Below are 17,294 nucleotides of genomic sequence, written 5' to 3' on the forward strand. Positions count from 1 at the left end.
GAGGATATTGTCTGAAGTCAGGGTCACTATCAGTTCCAGAGACATTGATCAGTGAGAACCTCAGTCTGGTGATAACCCAGAAATTCTGCCAGTGAAGCAAGTCTGAAGTCAAGCCAAGCACTCAAGTCAGCAGGTGTGGATCAGGGTCAGATCAAGGAGACAGGATACAGGGTGCAGAAATGGCTGCTACACAGATGTGAAGTACCACAGGCAGGGTCCGGGATGAGAACTTCAGCTTAAAAGCAACTTCCAAAGGAAGAAAGGGCAAGCCTTCATCTCCCCTCACTTTCCTCACTTTCTCCCCTCACCTTTCTTTGCAACAGATCTTGCCAACAAAGGAACTGACATTGGGCTCAGCCACCTAAGCTTAGAATTACAAAATGATTGAGGGTAGAAGGGACGTCTGGAAATCATCTAGTCCAATCCTCCTCCTCAAAGCAGGGTCACTACTGCAGGTTGTTCAGGACTATGTTCACTTGGATGCTGAACATCTCCAAGGATAGAGACTCCACAACCTCAGTGAGCAACATGTTCCAATAGTCCATAACCCTTACAGTTAGTATTTTTCTGTTTAAATGCAGTTTCCTGTGTTTCAGTTTATGTCTGTTGCCTTTTGTAATTTTAATTGGCACCACTAAGAAGAGTCTGTCTCTGTTTTTTTAACTCCCTTCCGCAGCCCAGATATTTCTACAAATTGATAAGATTCCCCTCAGGCCTTCTCTTCTCTAGGCTGAACAGTCCCAGCTCTCAGCTTCTCCTCATATGTCAGATACTCCCAGACCTTAATAACTCTCAGGCCCTTTCTCTGGGCCTGGTCGAATACATCCATGGCTTTCTTACACCGGGGAGTCCCAAACAGGACACAGCACTCCGGATGTGGTCTCACTAGTGCCATATCTTCTTAAAGTGGTCCAGGATGCTGTTGGTCGTCTTTGCTGCAAGGACACATTGCTGGCTCATGGTCAACTAGTTCTCCTCCAGGGCCTCCAGGCCCTTCTCTGCAAAGCTGCTTTCAAGACAGTTGGCCCCCCAGCTGGTACTGAAGGCATAGGGGTTTCCTCACCAGACGCAGGACTTTGCATTTCCCTTTGCTGAACTTTATGAGATTCCTGTCAGCCCTTTTCTCCATCCCATCAAGGTCTCTCTGAAGGGCAGCACAACCATCTGGTGTATCAACCACCCCTTCCAGTTTCGTGTCATCTGCACACTTGCTGAGAGTGCACTCTGTCTCAGTCATGCAGGTCATTAATGAAGATGTTAAACAGCATTAGTCTCGGAATCAGCGCCTGGGCTACACCGCTAATCGCTGACTGTCAGCTGTACTTCACACTGCTGATCACAACCCCTTCAGCCTGGCAGTTCAGCCAGTTTTTAGTCCACCTCACTGCCCACTTACCTAGTCCATACTTCATCATTTTGTCTATGAAGATGTTAAGGAAGACAGTGTCAAAAGTCAATGTAAACAGCATACGCTGATCTTCTCTCAACCACTGAGCCCACTACCTCATTGTAGAAGGTTGTCAGGTTAGTCAGGCATGATTTCCCCTTCATAAACCCACGCTGACAACTCCCAGTCATCTTCTTGTCCTTAATATACTTGGGAATGGTTTCCATGCTTATTTGCTCCATCAGTTCGTAGGGACTAAAGGGAGGCTGGCTGGCTTGTACATCCCCAATTCCCCCTTGCTTTCCTTGAAGAGGGGAGTGGCAGTTGCATTCTTCTAGTCCTAGGAATCTCCCCCAGTCACCAGGACCTTTCAAAGATTATTGAGAGTGGCCTAGCAGTGACATTGGCCAGGTCCCTCAGCATGTGTGGGTATATGCCATCAGGTCCCATGGTCTTGTGTACTTCCAGTTTCTTTAAGTGTTCCTTAAGCTGATCCCCCTCCACCAAGGGTAAATCTTTCTTGCTGCAGACTTTCCTCCTAGTCTCAGGGGCTTGGGATACCTCAGTCTTTTTGCATGTCTCTTTCAGCAGGCCCACTTTTTCCCTAGCTTTCCTTTTGCTATGGAGATACCTGTAAAAGTCCTTCTTGTTGCACTTCTGACTAGACATAAGACAAGGCCTTTTCTGCATGAGAACCATCAAACATCGGAACAAATTGTCTGAGAGGCAGTGTAGTCTCCATCCTTGGAGGTTGTAAACATCAAACTGGGTAGACAACTGAGCTACCTGGTCTGACCTTTTAACTGATGCCACTTTAAGCAGAAGATTGCTTGAACCTCCAGAAGTTGCTTCTAACCTGAATTAATCAATGATCTTATGATTCTACAATTGTATAAACCTTCTATATTGATTTGTTCAAAGAACAATAATGAGGCATATACTTTTCTTATTCATCTATAGTAATAAATATTATAGTAATAGAACTGTAAAACTTTATAATATACCTATTTTAGGAAATTGTCCTGTCAAAAAGGATCCATCTGGGCAAGAGTTCATATCAGATAGCAGTCAGGATGGCCTATCCAAGGTTTGTAATCCAATTTTAGCTTCTACTTTATAAAGATGCATTAGTTAAAAAGGTTAAATGACTTAAATAGTGACACCCTTTCATCATTCTGAATTAATTTGTTGTCCTTACTGCAAGCATTTTCTGTATGAAATATGAAAAGGGTTTATTGTGAAAATCTATTCCTGTGTATGTTGGTTAGAGTTGTACATATTGTTAAAGTTCTATATTTTCTTGTTAAATGTCCCATTAACATAAGATATGGTACTTCCTATGTAATTTCTGAGTTAGCAAAAATATATTCCTGATCTTGCTGCTGCCAAGCAGATCATTCATTCCTTGACAAGGTTTCTTCTCTTTACGTTCAAAAAAATTTAATTCTACAATGATCTCTTTGACTTTATTGCTCACTTGAAAATACTTCGAAAGCTAAGATATGAAAGCATCCCTGTAGAACTAGTGAAGTTAAATGCTGCTGTAGGAAACTGTCAGTGGATTTATGGTACTGAAAATCAGAATAAGCTTAGAACCAGGACACTTAATTTTTTATTTCTTGGCCTTCATATCCTTTGTTTCTCAACCTTGTTTCTGTCTGGCATTTCCATGGGTGTAATGATGGAAATCAGTTGGAGATTTCATTTAGGCCTTTTTCATATCAGTTGAAACTATTTCTCCTTAATAGATAACAATAAATATTAAATATAAACAAATCACACAATAAACATTAAATTTAAATAAATAAATAAATAAATAAATAATGTATAATATATAAAGTAGACTCATACTCTTATTAACAGTGAATGTTGTGAATGTTCTGAGCAAATTAATCTTACTCTGCACTCTTCCACAGCTATCTGTACGTGCCCAGCTTGGTGCCGCATCACAGAAATTGTTGAAGAAAGGAAAAAGTATTCCTGATGAATTACTAATTGACATCCTATTGGAAGCCATTAAGTATGAAACTGTATAGCTTTTTTCCCTCACTTATTTACAACGTAATTATCCAGATGTAGTCCAAATTCAGCCATTTCTCTTATTAAGATATTTTTTAAACACTGGAGTCTTCAACTTGGAAAGTGGAGCTAATTAGTGAAGTTAGTTAATGCTCATTTTATGCTAGCAGTAGAATGCTAGCAGTAGAGTCTAGCCCTAAATTATGCAGACATTATTGTACACTGCTGAAGGTAAGTAAAAATATACACAACTATCACATAGTCATTAAATATAACTAATGTCTCTATCTTGTTTCTTAGTTGGAAGCTATTCAGTACATGCTAGTATTTTTTCTTTTAGATTTTGTGAAATGCATAGTCCAAGTATTCATACTTCTGCAGTTAGGTTACTTTTTTTTTTGTCTACTTGTTTGGCAGAAAATTGTCTCAACTACCCTGATGTGCAATTAGCACTTAAGTTCCCACATGAATACCATTTAAGTTATATTACTCCCATTAGTATGTTTTAAGGTTACAAAACAGATTTTTCTATTTGTTACATTAGTGGAAAAGTTAGTAGACAAAATAGGGAAATTACACCTCTGATCATAGTCTGTATAGAGAGTGTTTTTGAAACCTTTTTTTATCAAACAGCAAAAATTGTTTTGGTTTTGATTTTTTTCACTTTTAGTTAGGCTTGAGGTTATTTTTCTGATTTAAAATCCATTGCTTTACAGTTTAATTATGTCCGTCATTCTGTATTCATCATGATATTTAATATACTAAATTCAGAATGAAAGACTGCTATGACAAGCTCTTCTTTAGTTGTTATTATTATGCTATCAATTCAATGTATAATTCTGGTCCTTCATTTACTTTTAGCCAAACACCACCAGAGAAGGGGTGGATTGTGGATGGGTTTCCAATGACAATTAATCAGGCAAAACTATTTGAAAAAGCCTATACAGGGATTGATCCAGAAACAAAAGATGCAAATTCTGGAAAGCTCTCACTTGTCACAGATCCCAGAGCCCCTAACAAGCCTCCTGTTACCTCACCTGCATTTGATGTTTCTGTATTATTGGATATTTCAGACACTGCAGTACTGAAACGTCTGGCTAATTTGAAATGTAAGTTTTCAACTATTTTAACAAAGTAAAATGGCAAGCAGATTCTGATGTATGGGGAATGTAAAGATTGTTATAATACTGAAATGGCTAAATTGTGAGCGCTTAGCAAGTTGCATATTTTAATTAAAAATACTAAATTATATAATCTCTATATTTTCCTCTGACAATTATGAAATTAGAAATTGTTTAGATTTCTTGACAGCTTTGTTCTCCATTTCTAAGGCCCCTTTTAACTTCAGCTGTCTAAAAGTACATGACTAAGTATGAGTAACACATTAATCCCAAGCATTATTAACCAGTTATAACTCTAAGTTGTACTTATTGGAGTAAAATAGCATTACTGTACAATTTCTCTACATCTCACAGTATCACTTTCATTGTGTATTATCACCTTGAATTCTTCCATATTATTTCAATAACTTTTATTTGTTTCAGAGGCAGATCAGAAGTGTGCAAGTGCATGTGTATATACTTGTTATATTTGTACTGAATTCTCACTGGACCAGAGATAGCACAGTGGCTGGTGTTAGACATCAAATAAAACAGCAGCTGGAAAAAACACAAGTTAACAACAGATACAGAAATATGCCTCATTACAAATGAGTGTGTGTAAATAGTATTTTTCTCCAGGAGACACATTTGGAAAGGGCTGAAGGAAATTTTAAACAAAGTGATGTGCCAACATTCATTCCCTGGGAGTGCCAACATTCATTCCCTATTGATTACTGCCTTTGTCTTGTCTAAAGTTAGTCAGTGAACAATCAGAAATTGTCAGTTTTGGCCAAAAAGGCAAAGGCATCAAAGGCTTTTTAGAGGGCTGTTTCACTTCCAGACCACACATTTTTAATTGCCCTTACTCACCTTGGCAAAACCAAAGTTCTTTTTTTTATGTCCCATATTGTCCAAATTATAAGGAGATTCCTTTTCATTGTTTTCACTGCAGCATTTACACGGCACATGGCTTGAACTAAAGCACCATCTACTCTTAACTTTTATGTATAGGTAGGAGTGACGATGAGGTAAAATCATTAGAGCTTCTGCTAACAATGCGGTACAGATAAATCTATAGACACTGGAAATTCTTGTTAATTTAAAGAACTTGTGTTGCCAAAAAACTTTGAAAATGTCATAATACCTGATGTAATCTCAGAAATTCAAACAATTTTTTTCGTAAGATGTCATGTGGTGATAGAAAGAGTCAAAAGAACAATAAAAAAATCAAATATATAAAAATTGGCTTATTTCTGATCAATAAGAGTGTTTTTTAACTTTAGAGAAGACTCAGAGAGAGAGAATACCTTGTCTTCTGATGCAGTGGAATATGTGCCCATTGTTGTGAAAAGGACTAGTTACTTCAAGGAAGATTCAGATTAGACTGGGAAAACACCTTGTAACTGGTACAATAGATAAACCTGAAACAGTCCACCTACAGGAATGTACTCTACGACTGGAGATTTCTATGAATGCAAAGTATCCATCAGGATATGTTATTGTTATAATTGGCTATGCATTTAAACAGAGGAAGAGGCAGACACTGTCTTCAGGTCCTTTCCAGTTTAATTTTATATTTCCCTGACTTTGCTTTCTTTTAGGAAGTTTGGTACCCAATTTTTAAATGGAGAAATGTAATATCAAGGAACACTGAAATTTTTCTTTTAATAATTACCTTGCTTTGGGTGAATAACTACCTGCATAATTGCCTTTTTCAATGTATGCTCATATATCCTGTTTTCCACACAGCAAATAAATTGAAGTCATCTCAAACCGAACAGGAGAACAACAATAAAAATTCAGATGCTGAAATCCTAGAAGAGAAGATAGACTTAGCCAGGGACCAGGTTCTATATAGGTATGTTATATGAAGTACAAAAAAGTTGCTTCAGCCAGATGTTTAGGCATGTAATTAATCTGAATCTCATATGTGATCCATGATAGTACTGACATGCCTGATGTTAAGAATTTACTTAGGAGTTCCTCTAACATGGAGCCTAAAGAGTACTTTCATTTTTGGCACAATATAAATAATCCTAATAGTTAAGAATTCTTGTGTTGTGCATTTCCAGGGTATTCTTCCAAGGAGAATTTCTTTTTCAGATATATATTGCATGAACCATGAACCATATGTATACATATACGTATATATATGTATCTACGCATACATATATCTGACATATGTCATACATCATGTGAATGCCCTTGAGTGAAATGCACTTGATTTCAATTGCAGATTTTCTAAAATGGTATCTTCCACTTTTATGTTTATAAAAAACAATCAGTTTTCTATTTTTTACTGAATCATTTGATGTTTAACTTTACATAAAGAGCAAAATCAAGAACAAGTTTTGTTTCCAAATATTTGATACTATTAACTATTTCAGACTAATTTATTATTGATTATTATTGTTTTAGTTGTGATATAAGAAAGTAGGTTTAGCTTGTGACAAGAAAGAGTAAGAAATATATAAGACTAGTTAACAGCAGGATTTTGAAAGTTCTCCTGTGTTGAAAATTAAGGGTTTGATGTGGATAGAGTATTATTTTGCAAAGAATATTACCTGGATTTGTTTTAGTATTAAATTAGATGGTTTGCTTTTTCTTTTGTTTATTAATTTGGGAAAATGTTTGATTTTCCATTAGTTAGATTTTAATTTTATGCATTAAAATGATTTTTGTAGAATTTCAAGCTTTCTAGACACATGGCCAAAATTAGAGAAATGGTTTTCAGTCCATCAAAGTACTCTAGTTAAAGTCAATGCAGAGACAGAAGAAAGTCTTGTGTGTGAAACAGTGAAGGAAATTATAATGGAAGAAATTGCCAAAAAACAGAATAGAAGTAAGTTTTCCTATTCTTACTTTTTACAGTTCAGTAAGAAAAGACTTTGTTCTTTATAATTAACACTAATAATTAATATATAAAACTATATGGAAACATCAGTTGTCACTGGCCCTGCAAGACTTTGGGGATGTGTAAGTTAATGATAACTGCACCAGAACTCTGAACTTTTCTGTTGTATTTTTACCTTTTCAGAGGATATGGACCAATTTCACATAATTGTAAAGATCATTTGAGAAAAAGTTTTAAAATATTTAAAAGAAAGTGTCAGTTGGATTTATTTAAATTCCATAAAGTAAAGGATTACTAAATTCAGTCCTTTCTTCCTGGTTTAAATATTGCAGCTAGCATCTTCACCATGTGGGATAGCATAATGGTATAAGAAAGACTAACTTGCCATTATTAACATATATTCATTTATCAGCAGCAGCTTAAAAACATGGATAACTTGGAGTGATTTTGGCATGTGTTTTGGTGCATGCTTATTCCATTTTTTTTCTTAATTACCCCAAAGGAAAGAATCATTTAAAAATTAAAAAGCAAAAAAGATGAAGTATCCAGGGGAAAAGATGCTTCAAGTAAACCAGGACTTCTGAATAACCAGGTTTTTTCTTCACAATTATTACAAGAAAGTCTTGTTGTGTCTTCTATGCCCCCCACCCCCCAAAACCAAAAAAACCTATTGTCTTGAAAAGCACTACCAGTAAAAGTTTAGACCTCCTGCACAAGGTTTCCAGTTCATGAAAAATTCTTGGAGATATCACACCTGACGGAAAACTGGATGGAACGTTTTCAAAGCAGCACCTGGTTGGAATTGGGTTTTTTTATGTCCTTGATACAATTCATAGCCCTGCTGGAGTTAATGGCAAAATTCCTATTGATGCAAATGGAGTTGAGATTTTCTGGTTAGAATCTAGCTATCTTGTAGAAGTACTGTAAGGACTATTTACTCCCCGTGGAGAAATAATCCCTGTGGTCGGTTAATAATGACTAATTTCATATTTATGTTGATAGATACCAAGCTGTCCTTCACTATTAGGTTTATATAAGCAGAACAGAGGTCTGAGAATGTATATTAATGAGTCAGACATCAGCAGCATTCTGGGAGTGACATGGTAAAGCTAAATACAGATTCTCATTCTCAAAATATTTAGCAGAAACTGAAGTAGCTGGAATATTTTATGTGGCCAAGGGTTTTGTTCTTTTTATAAATTTAAATCGGGAGAATGATAGCAGTTTTTCCATTGAAGCACCCAGCAAGACAGTGTTTTTCAGAGGCAGTATTGTCACACTTAAATTAAAACAAAACATATCTATTCTTTAAATGTTAAGCTTCTTTCAAACAAAAAGACAAGACTGTTACAACAGTGGTTTAATGCAAACCTATTTATTTTCTTTGAATATTTTCAAATCCACAGCAAAACTGGCCAGAATTCACGCACATGATTCTGAGCAGTTAATTAATGTTAACTTAAAGATTTAGTTGTTGTAGGATCCTTCTGTGGTCACTGAGGAGATGCTGATATCTTTCCAGAGGTCAGTTCAGATCCTAGGGTTGAATCATGCTCTGAAGCTGCTAACTACATGCAGAATTATTTTGCTATACTATAGGTTAGCAGGTTAGTTTTTCACTTGTTTCTTTTTCTACACATGATCTTTTCTGTCTCTTTCTTTTTTCCTATCCATCGTCTTTCATACTTCTCAGCTTCTTCTCAGGGTAACGTGTATTTCCCAAATTAGGCCAAATTTAGCTCAATTTATCTGTTTGTTCCATCTTCAGTGTTTGTTTTTCTTGATTCACTCTTTCCTAAGTCTAACATGGAAGCTGTAAGTGTTTACAACTGTTATTTAATAAAGCAGGGAGTCCTTGAAATCATGATAGTTGTAAAGAATCTCAGAATTGTATCAACACCACTGGCCTTGGTTTACCTGGTAAAGAATTTGTTCCATATGCATACATACTAATTCATTATCTTCCTGTTTTTCTCACAGTGATGGTTTTAGAAAAGTATCAGTCCTGCGAAATATAAGCTTAACTGGAAAGTGATTTTAGAACTATGGCATCACTGATTTGATTAGTATGGTTTTTGATGAACAACGCCTGAGTAATGAAATATTGAATCGGTTCCATTATTTTGAACTTGCAGAGTAGCATAGATGTTTAATTCTGTTTAGTGATACTTAAAATATGTTTGAAGGTACTAATCGTATGTTCATATAGAAGGGTCTGCTCAAGAAATATCTTCAGGAAAAAAGCTTTTACCAGTTACACGTCAAGATCTGCTTCCTCCCATTCCTGTGGCACCACCGCCAATTGATCCAGGATCAGATGAATGGATTTATGTAGATGAACCACTTCCCAAGGTACATGCATTCATGATTAAAACTCTCAGATATCAAAGTACATATTTTTCTTAGTATTTTATGCATATTCTACCTAAACCTTTTGTCTCATTGCATGTTGTTTTCTTCAGTATTTTTCAATGAAAGATGCACTGGTACTGTATTACAAATATCTAAAAATATAAATAACAGTTGCTACTAAAATATATAAATTAAAGACACACACTTTAATATTTTGATCATTGTTTTTTTCTAAATTCTTCACAATGATGATGAACAATAGCACATGGATTCCAAAATAATAATACTATGCCAGAAATGCTGGCATAGACTTACTAGGTCAGTTTCCTGTCTCTGACAAGGGCCAGTTGTGGATCTCGTAGAAAGAATGTAAGAATGGGGAGAGTGTGCATTGATCTTTCTCCTAGGATACTTTTTTCTAACATGTTTTCCCTGAGGACATCTTCCTAGTTTCCAATGATCTGAAAATTAGGGGTTTCCTGAGATGGCTTTATATCTGCATCTTTGTGTTTAGTAGCTCTCAATAGACTTTTCTTCTGTGATTATGTCTAGTTCCTCTTTTTGAAGCAATTTACTTTTTGGACTCCATGATATAGCCTGTGTTATTACGCTCATTCCAAAAAAAATATTTCTGCCTCTTTGCTTTAAACCTGTTGTTTGCTTGGGTGATTTGATGACCCTCATTCTTTATTGTGAGATACAATGAATAATAATTCTATAATCATCCTCTGAAGGTATTTAAGATGTGATAGGTGTCTGTTACATCTTCATTTTGCTCAGTGTTGCTTTGCTTCTCCAATGCAGTCATAATCTGTTTAACTCTCCTCCTGTGGAGCAGTTCATATATTCAGTCATGATTCTTGCCCTTCTGTCTGTCTGCTCTAGTTCTACTGTAAATTTTTTGAGATCAGGAACTGGGACTGCGTAGAGTATTTGAGATGTAGATTTGAAAGGTGCATAATGATACTTTGTATTTTATTCTGTAATTCTTTTCCTAATATTTACCAGTTTTGCCTTCATGACTGCCATTAGCTCGCATATGCTGGGTTTCCTATGGCCATGGGCCTTATTTTGCTCCTCATGACAGTCAGTCAGTCAAATGTCACTTTTGCAATACTATACGATCAGATTAGATTTTTACCAGCTTGAACAGTTGTGTACCACCAAATTTTGATACTTAAGTACTCACTTAGTACTTATCTTCACTAAACTAATCTTCACTTAGTTAATGAGTATATCCAAACCCACAGATATTGGAGGAATTGCTGGAATTTCCCATTCATTTTGAGTACTGCCACTTTTTTCCAAAGAAATGCACAGGATAAACTATATGTTGGTACAGCGTGTATGATCAGTTGTAAATAGTTGTAAAGCAAAAGAAATATACATTAAAAAAAATCAGTAATATGATTTAATGAAATAATCTTTCTTATATTTGCTAATGCTACAGCTAAATGGGTTACCAAGAAATATATCAATTAATTTTGGTGTTTTCAAAAATTCACAGGAAATACCTGATTTTTTAGTACCTTACTGGGAAATGGTAGAACATGCATATATGAATGCCATCAAAACTATACTTAGATGTCTAAGGGATGAACAGCACTCTGTGATTTATTACTTAGCAGACATTAGGTGAGTAGAAACAGTGGCTTATTACATTAATATTAGTATTTTATATTTTTTATGTGGCATTCTAAATGCCTTTAACACCAAAATTATTTTTACCATAATTTACAGAAAAAAATTCCAAGATTATTTGAAGCATCCAGACCTTAAGCAGGAGTTTGTATCTCAGTGGCAAACAGATTATAATTCAATTGCTGATGACCTGCGAGAAGATGAGGAGACAAAAGCAGAACTACACCAAAGAGTTACTGTAAGTAAATGGCAAATGTTATAATATACCCTAAAGTCTTATTCACTGTATACAAGCTTGATGTAACATGAATGATATTATTTACATCTTTTTCCTTTTTACCACTCCTCTTAAACTAATTCACTTCCTCTTGCACATAAAGTGTTCTTCAGAGTTATTTCTCTGGGGTTTGGCCATATCTTTCTTATGTTTTGCTTCTTTTTTTAGGTTATACTGTGGTATTCTGGCACATTGTAAAATAAATATTTCTCTGCATTCTTTTTTTTTATGTTTTATGGTTTTCAGAGATTTTACTCACAAGTTTGGGCATTTCTATCACATTCTAACAAATCTTGGCAGTCAGTTAGTTTTTCCATAAATGATATATGGTAATATATGTTTTCTAAAACTGATTCATACAAAGTACAGAGAATTTCTTTGAAATGTTTTGATTCAGGTAGAGCTTTGCTAGGTCATACATGTCCTGAGAGTTCTTTTTCACAAAAATCCATAGGACTAAAGGTCCTAACAAGTTTAACATAGGCAGGAAGTAGAGCTGTCTTTGAATTTATTAGATTCGTATTTCAGAACAGACTTTTAGTTGAAAACAGATTTTTAGTTGAAATCATATCAGGAAATGCTCCAAGAAAAGGAAAAAAAAATGCTAGCGACATTGTTAGTTGAAGGGAACATTGGTGGAATCATGGATGAATTCACTGAGATGGAAAAATCATCGGACCTCCTTTTGTATAGCATTATTTCAATAGAATGAAGTAGAGGACTTAAAAATCATCATCACGCAGGAGCAGGTGTTCTGGCAGGACCTGTGGCCCATGGGGGACCCATGCTGGAGCAGTACGATCCTGGAGTACTGCACACAGACAAAGGGACCAATGCTGGGGCAGTTCTTGAAGAACTGCAGCCCATGGGAAAGACCCATGTTGGAGAAGTTCATGAAGGACTGTATCCATGAGAGGGACCCCCCACACTGGAGCAGGGGAAGAGTATGAGGAGGAAGGAGAGGCAGAGACAATGCATAATGAACTCATCACAACCCCCCCATTCCCCTCCTCCATGCACCACTTGGGGACAGGAGGCAGAAGAGTCAGGAATGAAGTGGGGCCCGGGAAGAAGGGGTGGGGGAAATGTGTTTTTAGTTTTGTTCTATTTCTCACTGTTCTGCTCTGTGACTAATTGGCAATAAACTAAATTAATTCCCTGAAGTCAAGTCTGTTTTGCATATGACCGTAACGGGGAAGTGATCTCTCCCTCATCATCTTGACCCACGAACTTTTCGATCATATTTTCTCCCCCTGTCCTGTGAGGAGGGGGAGTGATAGAGCAGCTTGGTGGACACCTGTCAGCCAGCCAAGGTTGACACACCACTGCAAAACAGATAAGTTGTATGTGTATATCTTTTTTATTCATAGTGTATCCTTACGTGTATATCCTACAATGTGGACAGCCATGAATATTTGATAGCCTTCACCTTGGCTACCTTCACTGATGTGTTATTTAGCCCAAGGACTACTCATTTGTCAGCTTCCCTGTGCGTTTTGTCTAACAGAGGACAAATGGATTTGTCTGAAGTCTTTGGACAAGGGAGAGGAATAAGATCTGACATATTAGGCTGAGACCAAGACCTGGTGAATATGGAATCACTTACCACCTGAAGTCTAAACTCATTGCAGGGCTAGTAGTCTGGAACATGTTTTCTCTTGATCCCAGAACAGGTCAGGTGGTGTAGAACTGCTTGGAGCCCAAGAGACAGCTCATCTTAGCCTACCTTAGCACAGCATTTAACAGCACTCTTCTCTTCCCATCACCTCTTATTATTTAGAGGTCTGTCTCACTATTTCCATGCAGAGATGGCAATGGAGAGCAGAGGGTTTGCATGCATGTTGTATGCTTAGTATATCTTCAGTGCTGTCAGTGAGCCACATAGTGCTGTTATTAGATATAGGTGAAGAGCACTTAGTTATAAAGAATGTTAAGGAAAAATGTCATGGAGCTGTCCAAATTGGAAGAATACTTGAGTGTTGACACAATTTTCTCAGAATTTTTCATATTGCACATCCCCTTATTCTTCTTGTAAGTGTATTAGCAAACCATTCAAGTGGAAAGCTATTGGTGCAGTTGGGAGCTTAGCTATTCATATTTTTACATCTTTGTCTAGCCTAGATGGTCTTCTCTGCCTGAGGAAAGCGAGGCAGCCTACACATTCATCTCACACCTTTGTATTCTTTTCTCTGGCACATTTGTAAAGCTAATTTCTTTCAGCTGTCTGTAAGCATATGACTTCTTGACCGGGCTTTAACATCTATAACAATAAAGAAAAAGCCCCAAATGGGAAGATGCCCTATGCACAGGCAAAGCCCCACAATTTTTAATAATAAATATAAAAAGGGTATTTAAGTTTTCATTCATAGTTATTTCTCATATTTGATTTTGTGTTTTAGGACTTAAGAGATCTTCTCTGGGATATCTGTGATAACAGAAGGGAAGAAGCAGAGCAGGAACGCACTGATATCATGAATGATGGCTGGCTACCAGATCGTAGGGGGATCGCTATGAACCATTTCTTTTCACTTATGCAGGTACGGATCCACTATGGAGTCTGCAATGAAAGGGGACAATGAGTTAGATTTGGAGGACAGTAAGCCTCGGAGGAATTTCATACAGTTGGCTCCAAATAATTAAGCGATTGAGAATTAGATAAGCAAATATTCATGCCTCTTCTTCATTTATCTAGAAAGTTAAGAGACAAAAAGCAGATGACATTCCATACATTTAACTGGCAGGCAGAAAAGGTTAAGAAAAATACCATTGTTATTGTCCAACCCCCAAACTTTCAATCTGCAGTGTATAGTGCTACTTTTTGCAGTTTTATCAGTACAGTGAATCATCTGAGTTTTGTAACAGAAATATTAGAGCTGTTTATCCTTCTGTGATCATATCAACATCTGCTCTTAATTTACAAATTACATAATTCACTGCTGTTGTAAACCAACTTGCTGCTAATGTTGTCCTGTATTTTCCATATCAAAAAATTATTTCAGTTGTAACTTCACCAATGTGGCTTGAAATTTTATGTACAGACTGAAAAAAAAATTGCAAGGAATGTTTGTGAGAATGTGATGTAATTGGTAGCTTTTGAGAAAATCCATTCAAATATAACCCACCTTTCACACATCTAACTTTAAAGTTTTCAAGAGACCATCTTCTGTTAGTTGGCTCTCCCCTCCCCCACATTAAGCCTTTCCTCTCATTTGGTCTGATTATTAATTACTTTAGTAAAGTAAGATTTCCCTGTGACTCCTGTTCTAGGTGCATAAATTTGGTTTAGGGCTGGACTGGCCTCGGATACACTAGACTAGACAGGCTGTTATGTAAACTGAGTGACAATTCTGTTAAAGTTTTGGCAACTTTAAAGAAGACAATGAAACCAGTGCTTTAAACATGTGCAGTGTGATGCTAATTTGGCTGAAAAATTGGGCCTAAGCAGCTTAGGGTGGGCTTCCTCCCCTTTAATCCTCTGTGTTATTTTTATACGTTTAATAAACAAGGGAACCACTCTTTTATTTCATATGAGTGTTGTGGTAATTTATGCAAGGTTTGTGAAGTAGTCAGTTGCTATAGTAAGGAAATTATTAACTCTGTTTTCAAAAAGTCTAAATAATGCCCTAAATAAAGACTTAAGGCCACTGACTAAAGAGAGAGGTTGAAATATGAAATAACTGCTGACTAACTGAACCACATTCATCTGGTAATTAAGATATTTATAGGACTGAGTATTTAAAAAATATATCTTGAATTATATGCATGAGAGCCAAATTAAAGTAATATTGCTGAGCTTAAATCTTTTCTTTTTCTTCTTTATATTCATGTATAACTTTGCAATCCTAATTCTCTTCTAGCAGAATTTCATGGATATGTATGATGCAGTCCAGTGGAGATTCACTATGAATCTAATTTGATATGTCATGTGTGGATATGCAAAATAGCTATTTAAAATTACAAATGCATGTATTAACCATGTATAAGCATTTTTTTTCCTAAAGAAAAATGCAAAGTAAACCATTTTTACTTTCTTTACTTAGTATATACTCCCCAAAATAAATGAAATATTAATGCTAGAACTACAGAACTGTAAATATAATAACTATATCTTTATATTATGGCTTTGTTTGAGAAGCAGCCAAAAATAGGCTTCTTTGGTCTTGAGCTCTCCGTCTGTGGGTTTTTCTGTGGGAAGTTACATGTATTCCCCAGGTGGTTCTGTTGCTGTATAAACACATAGATTTGTATAAATGCCTTTTATCAGATTTCTTTTCACCTTTCTGGGTACACACTGTTATACTAGAATGTATTTTCTCCTTAACTTATGGATAAGTGCTGGTTTACACCACAAAGGTTTTATCCTTTGTTTTGCGAATGTGGTTTTGTGCATTTTCCCATGAATATTTTGTACTGTTTTGTCAGTTAGAAACTAAGACCATACTGTATCAATAAATCAAAACATGACAGGTGTTAAATGTTTTTGAATCTTACTTGATTTCTTCCAAGATGATTCACACAAAAAGATCTTCAAGACACTTAGGTGTGTAAAGACTGTTGATTTCTTTGTTCCAGAAAAAAAGTATGGCTTTTAATATTTTCTCCTTCACTTAACCATTTTTATTTTATGCTATTAAGGATTTTTTTTCTTTTGAACAAAAAGGTCCCTATAATTTGTTGGTACTAGTATACTTGCTACTATAGAAATATATATATATCAATATATATTGTAATTAAATTTAATGCATCAAACATTATTTATTGTAAATAATTTTTCCTTTTCTAACAACAAAGAGCTTTATTGATCCTTAGAAATATCAGTGTGAAGACACTATAGGTGCAAATAGAAGTATGCATTGAATACGCTATAAATTTTCAAACAAATATGGTTATGTTTCTTGCTCTCCCTCAGACACTTAGGTTTTAGAATTGCTTCTGCTATCATGTATTTAAAAATGTATCAGAAATTTGTTCTGTCTTGTTTTGAATTGCAATCTTTCTATCCTTTCTTCTTGAGGTTGAAGTGGATCGTTTCCAAGATACAAAGAGACTTCTTCATGACTATTATAGGGCAATGGAAGGAAAAATCCCAACAGATGACATTCAAGATTTTACTAGAATCCCATTGTTAGATATTTTTGATGAAGAACAGAAAGAAGAGCAAAACAAATCAAGAAGGTAGAAATGCATTATTGAATTATACAAATATCAACAAATACAATGCACTGATACTTTTGTGGGTGCATGTGGAAATGGATGTGTGTATATTTCAAAGGATGGGGAAATAAGAATTTTTAACTAGGGATTATAGTCAAATTATGAATCTTGAATCATGTTATAGGTTTAATTTTTCCCTGATTCTTTACTGATTTACCTATATAATTTTCATTAATGCATCTCTGAATTATAAAACATTTTAAAATCTGCATTTGAAAGAAACCTGCTATAGAAATGTTTCCTACTTCCCTCTGGATTGCTGACAGTTTCCAGCACAATCCTCACATAACTAACGTAAATTATTATAGAACATTAACAGGTTTAAAATTTGCACCAACAAACATAATTAAATCAGTTATCTAATGACAAATATAAATCAAGGTTACCTACAAAGATGCACAAAACTGAATGCCATATTAAAAGGTAAGGGATACCACCAAATAATTCACA

At 35.6% G+C, this 17,294-nt stretch overlaps 1 protein-coding gene across 1 annotated transcript in view; it reads left to right on the forward strand.

Annotated features, from left to right (window-relative positions):
* Positions 1-17,294, forward strand: part of SPEF2 (sperm flagellar 2) — a 59,177-nt gene that overhangs the window by 29,171 nt on the left and 12,712 nt on the right. The window contains exons 14-23 of the mRNA XM_075020573.1: positions 2,401-2,474; positions 3,304-3,407; positions 4,268-4,515; positions 6,256-6,364; positions 7,191-7,348; positions 9,570-9,712; positions 11,220-11,347; positions 11,453-11,591; positions 14,030-14,167; positions 16,645-16,805. Coding sequence (XP_074876674.1) covers positions 2,401-2,474; positions 3,304-3,407; positions 4,268-4,515; positions 6,256-6,364; positions 7,191-7,348; positions 9,570-9,712; positions 11,220-11,347; positions 11,453-11,591; positions 14,030-14,167; positions 16,645-16,805 — 1,402 coding nt within the window. The remainder of the gene's footprint in view (positions 1-2,400; positions 2,475-3,303; positions 3,408-4,267; positions 4,516-6,255; positions 6,365-7,190; positions 7,349-9,569; positions 9,713-11,219; positions 11,348-11,452; positions 11,592-14,029; positions 14,168-16,644; positions 16,806-17,294) is intronic.

This window comes from Buteo buteo, chromosome Z (genome assembly GCF_964188355.1).
Source record: "Buteo buteo chromosome Z, bButBut1.hap1.1, whole genome shotgun sequence".
In the NCBI taxonomy this organism is placed as follows: domain Eukaryota; kingdom Metazoa; phylum Chordata; class Aves; order Accipitriformes; family Accipitridae; genus Buteo; species Buteo buteo.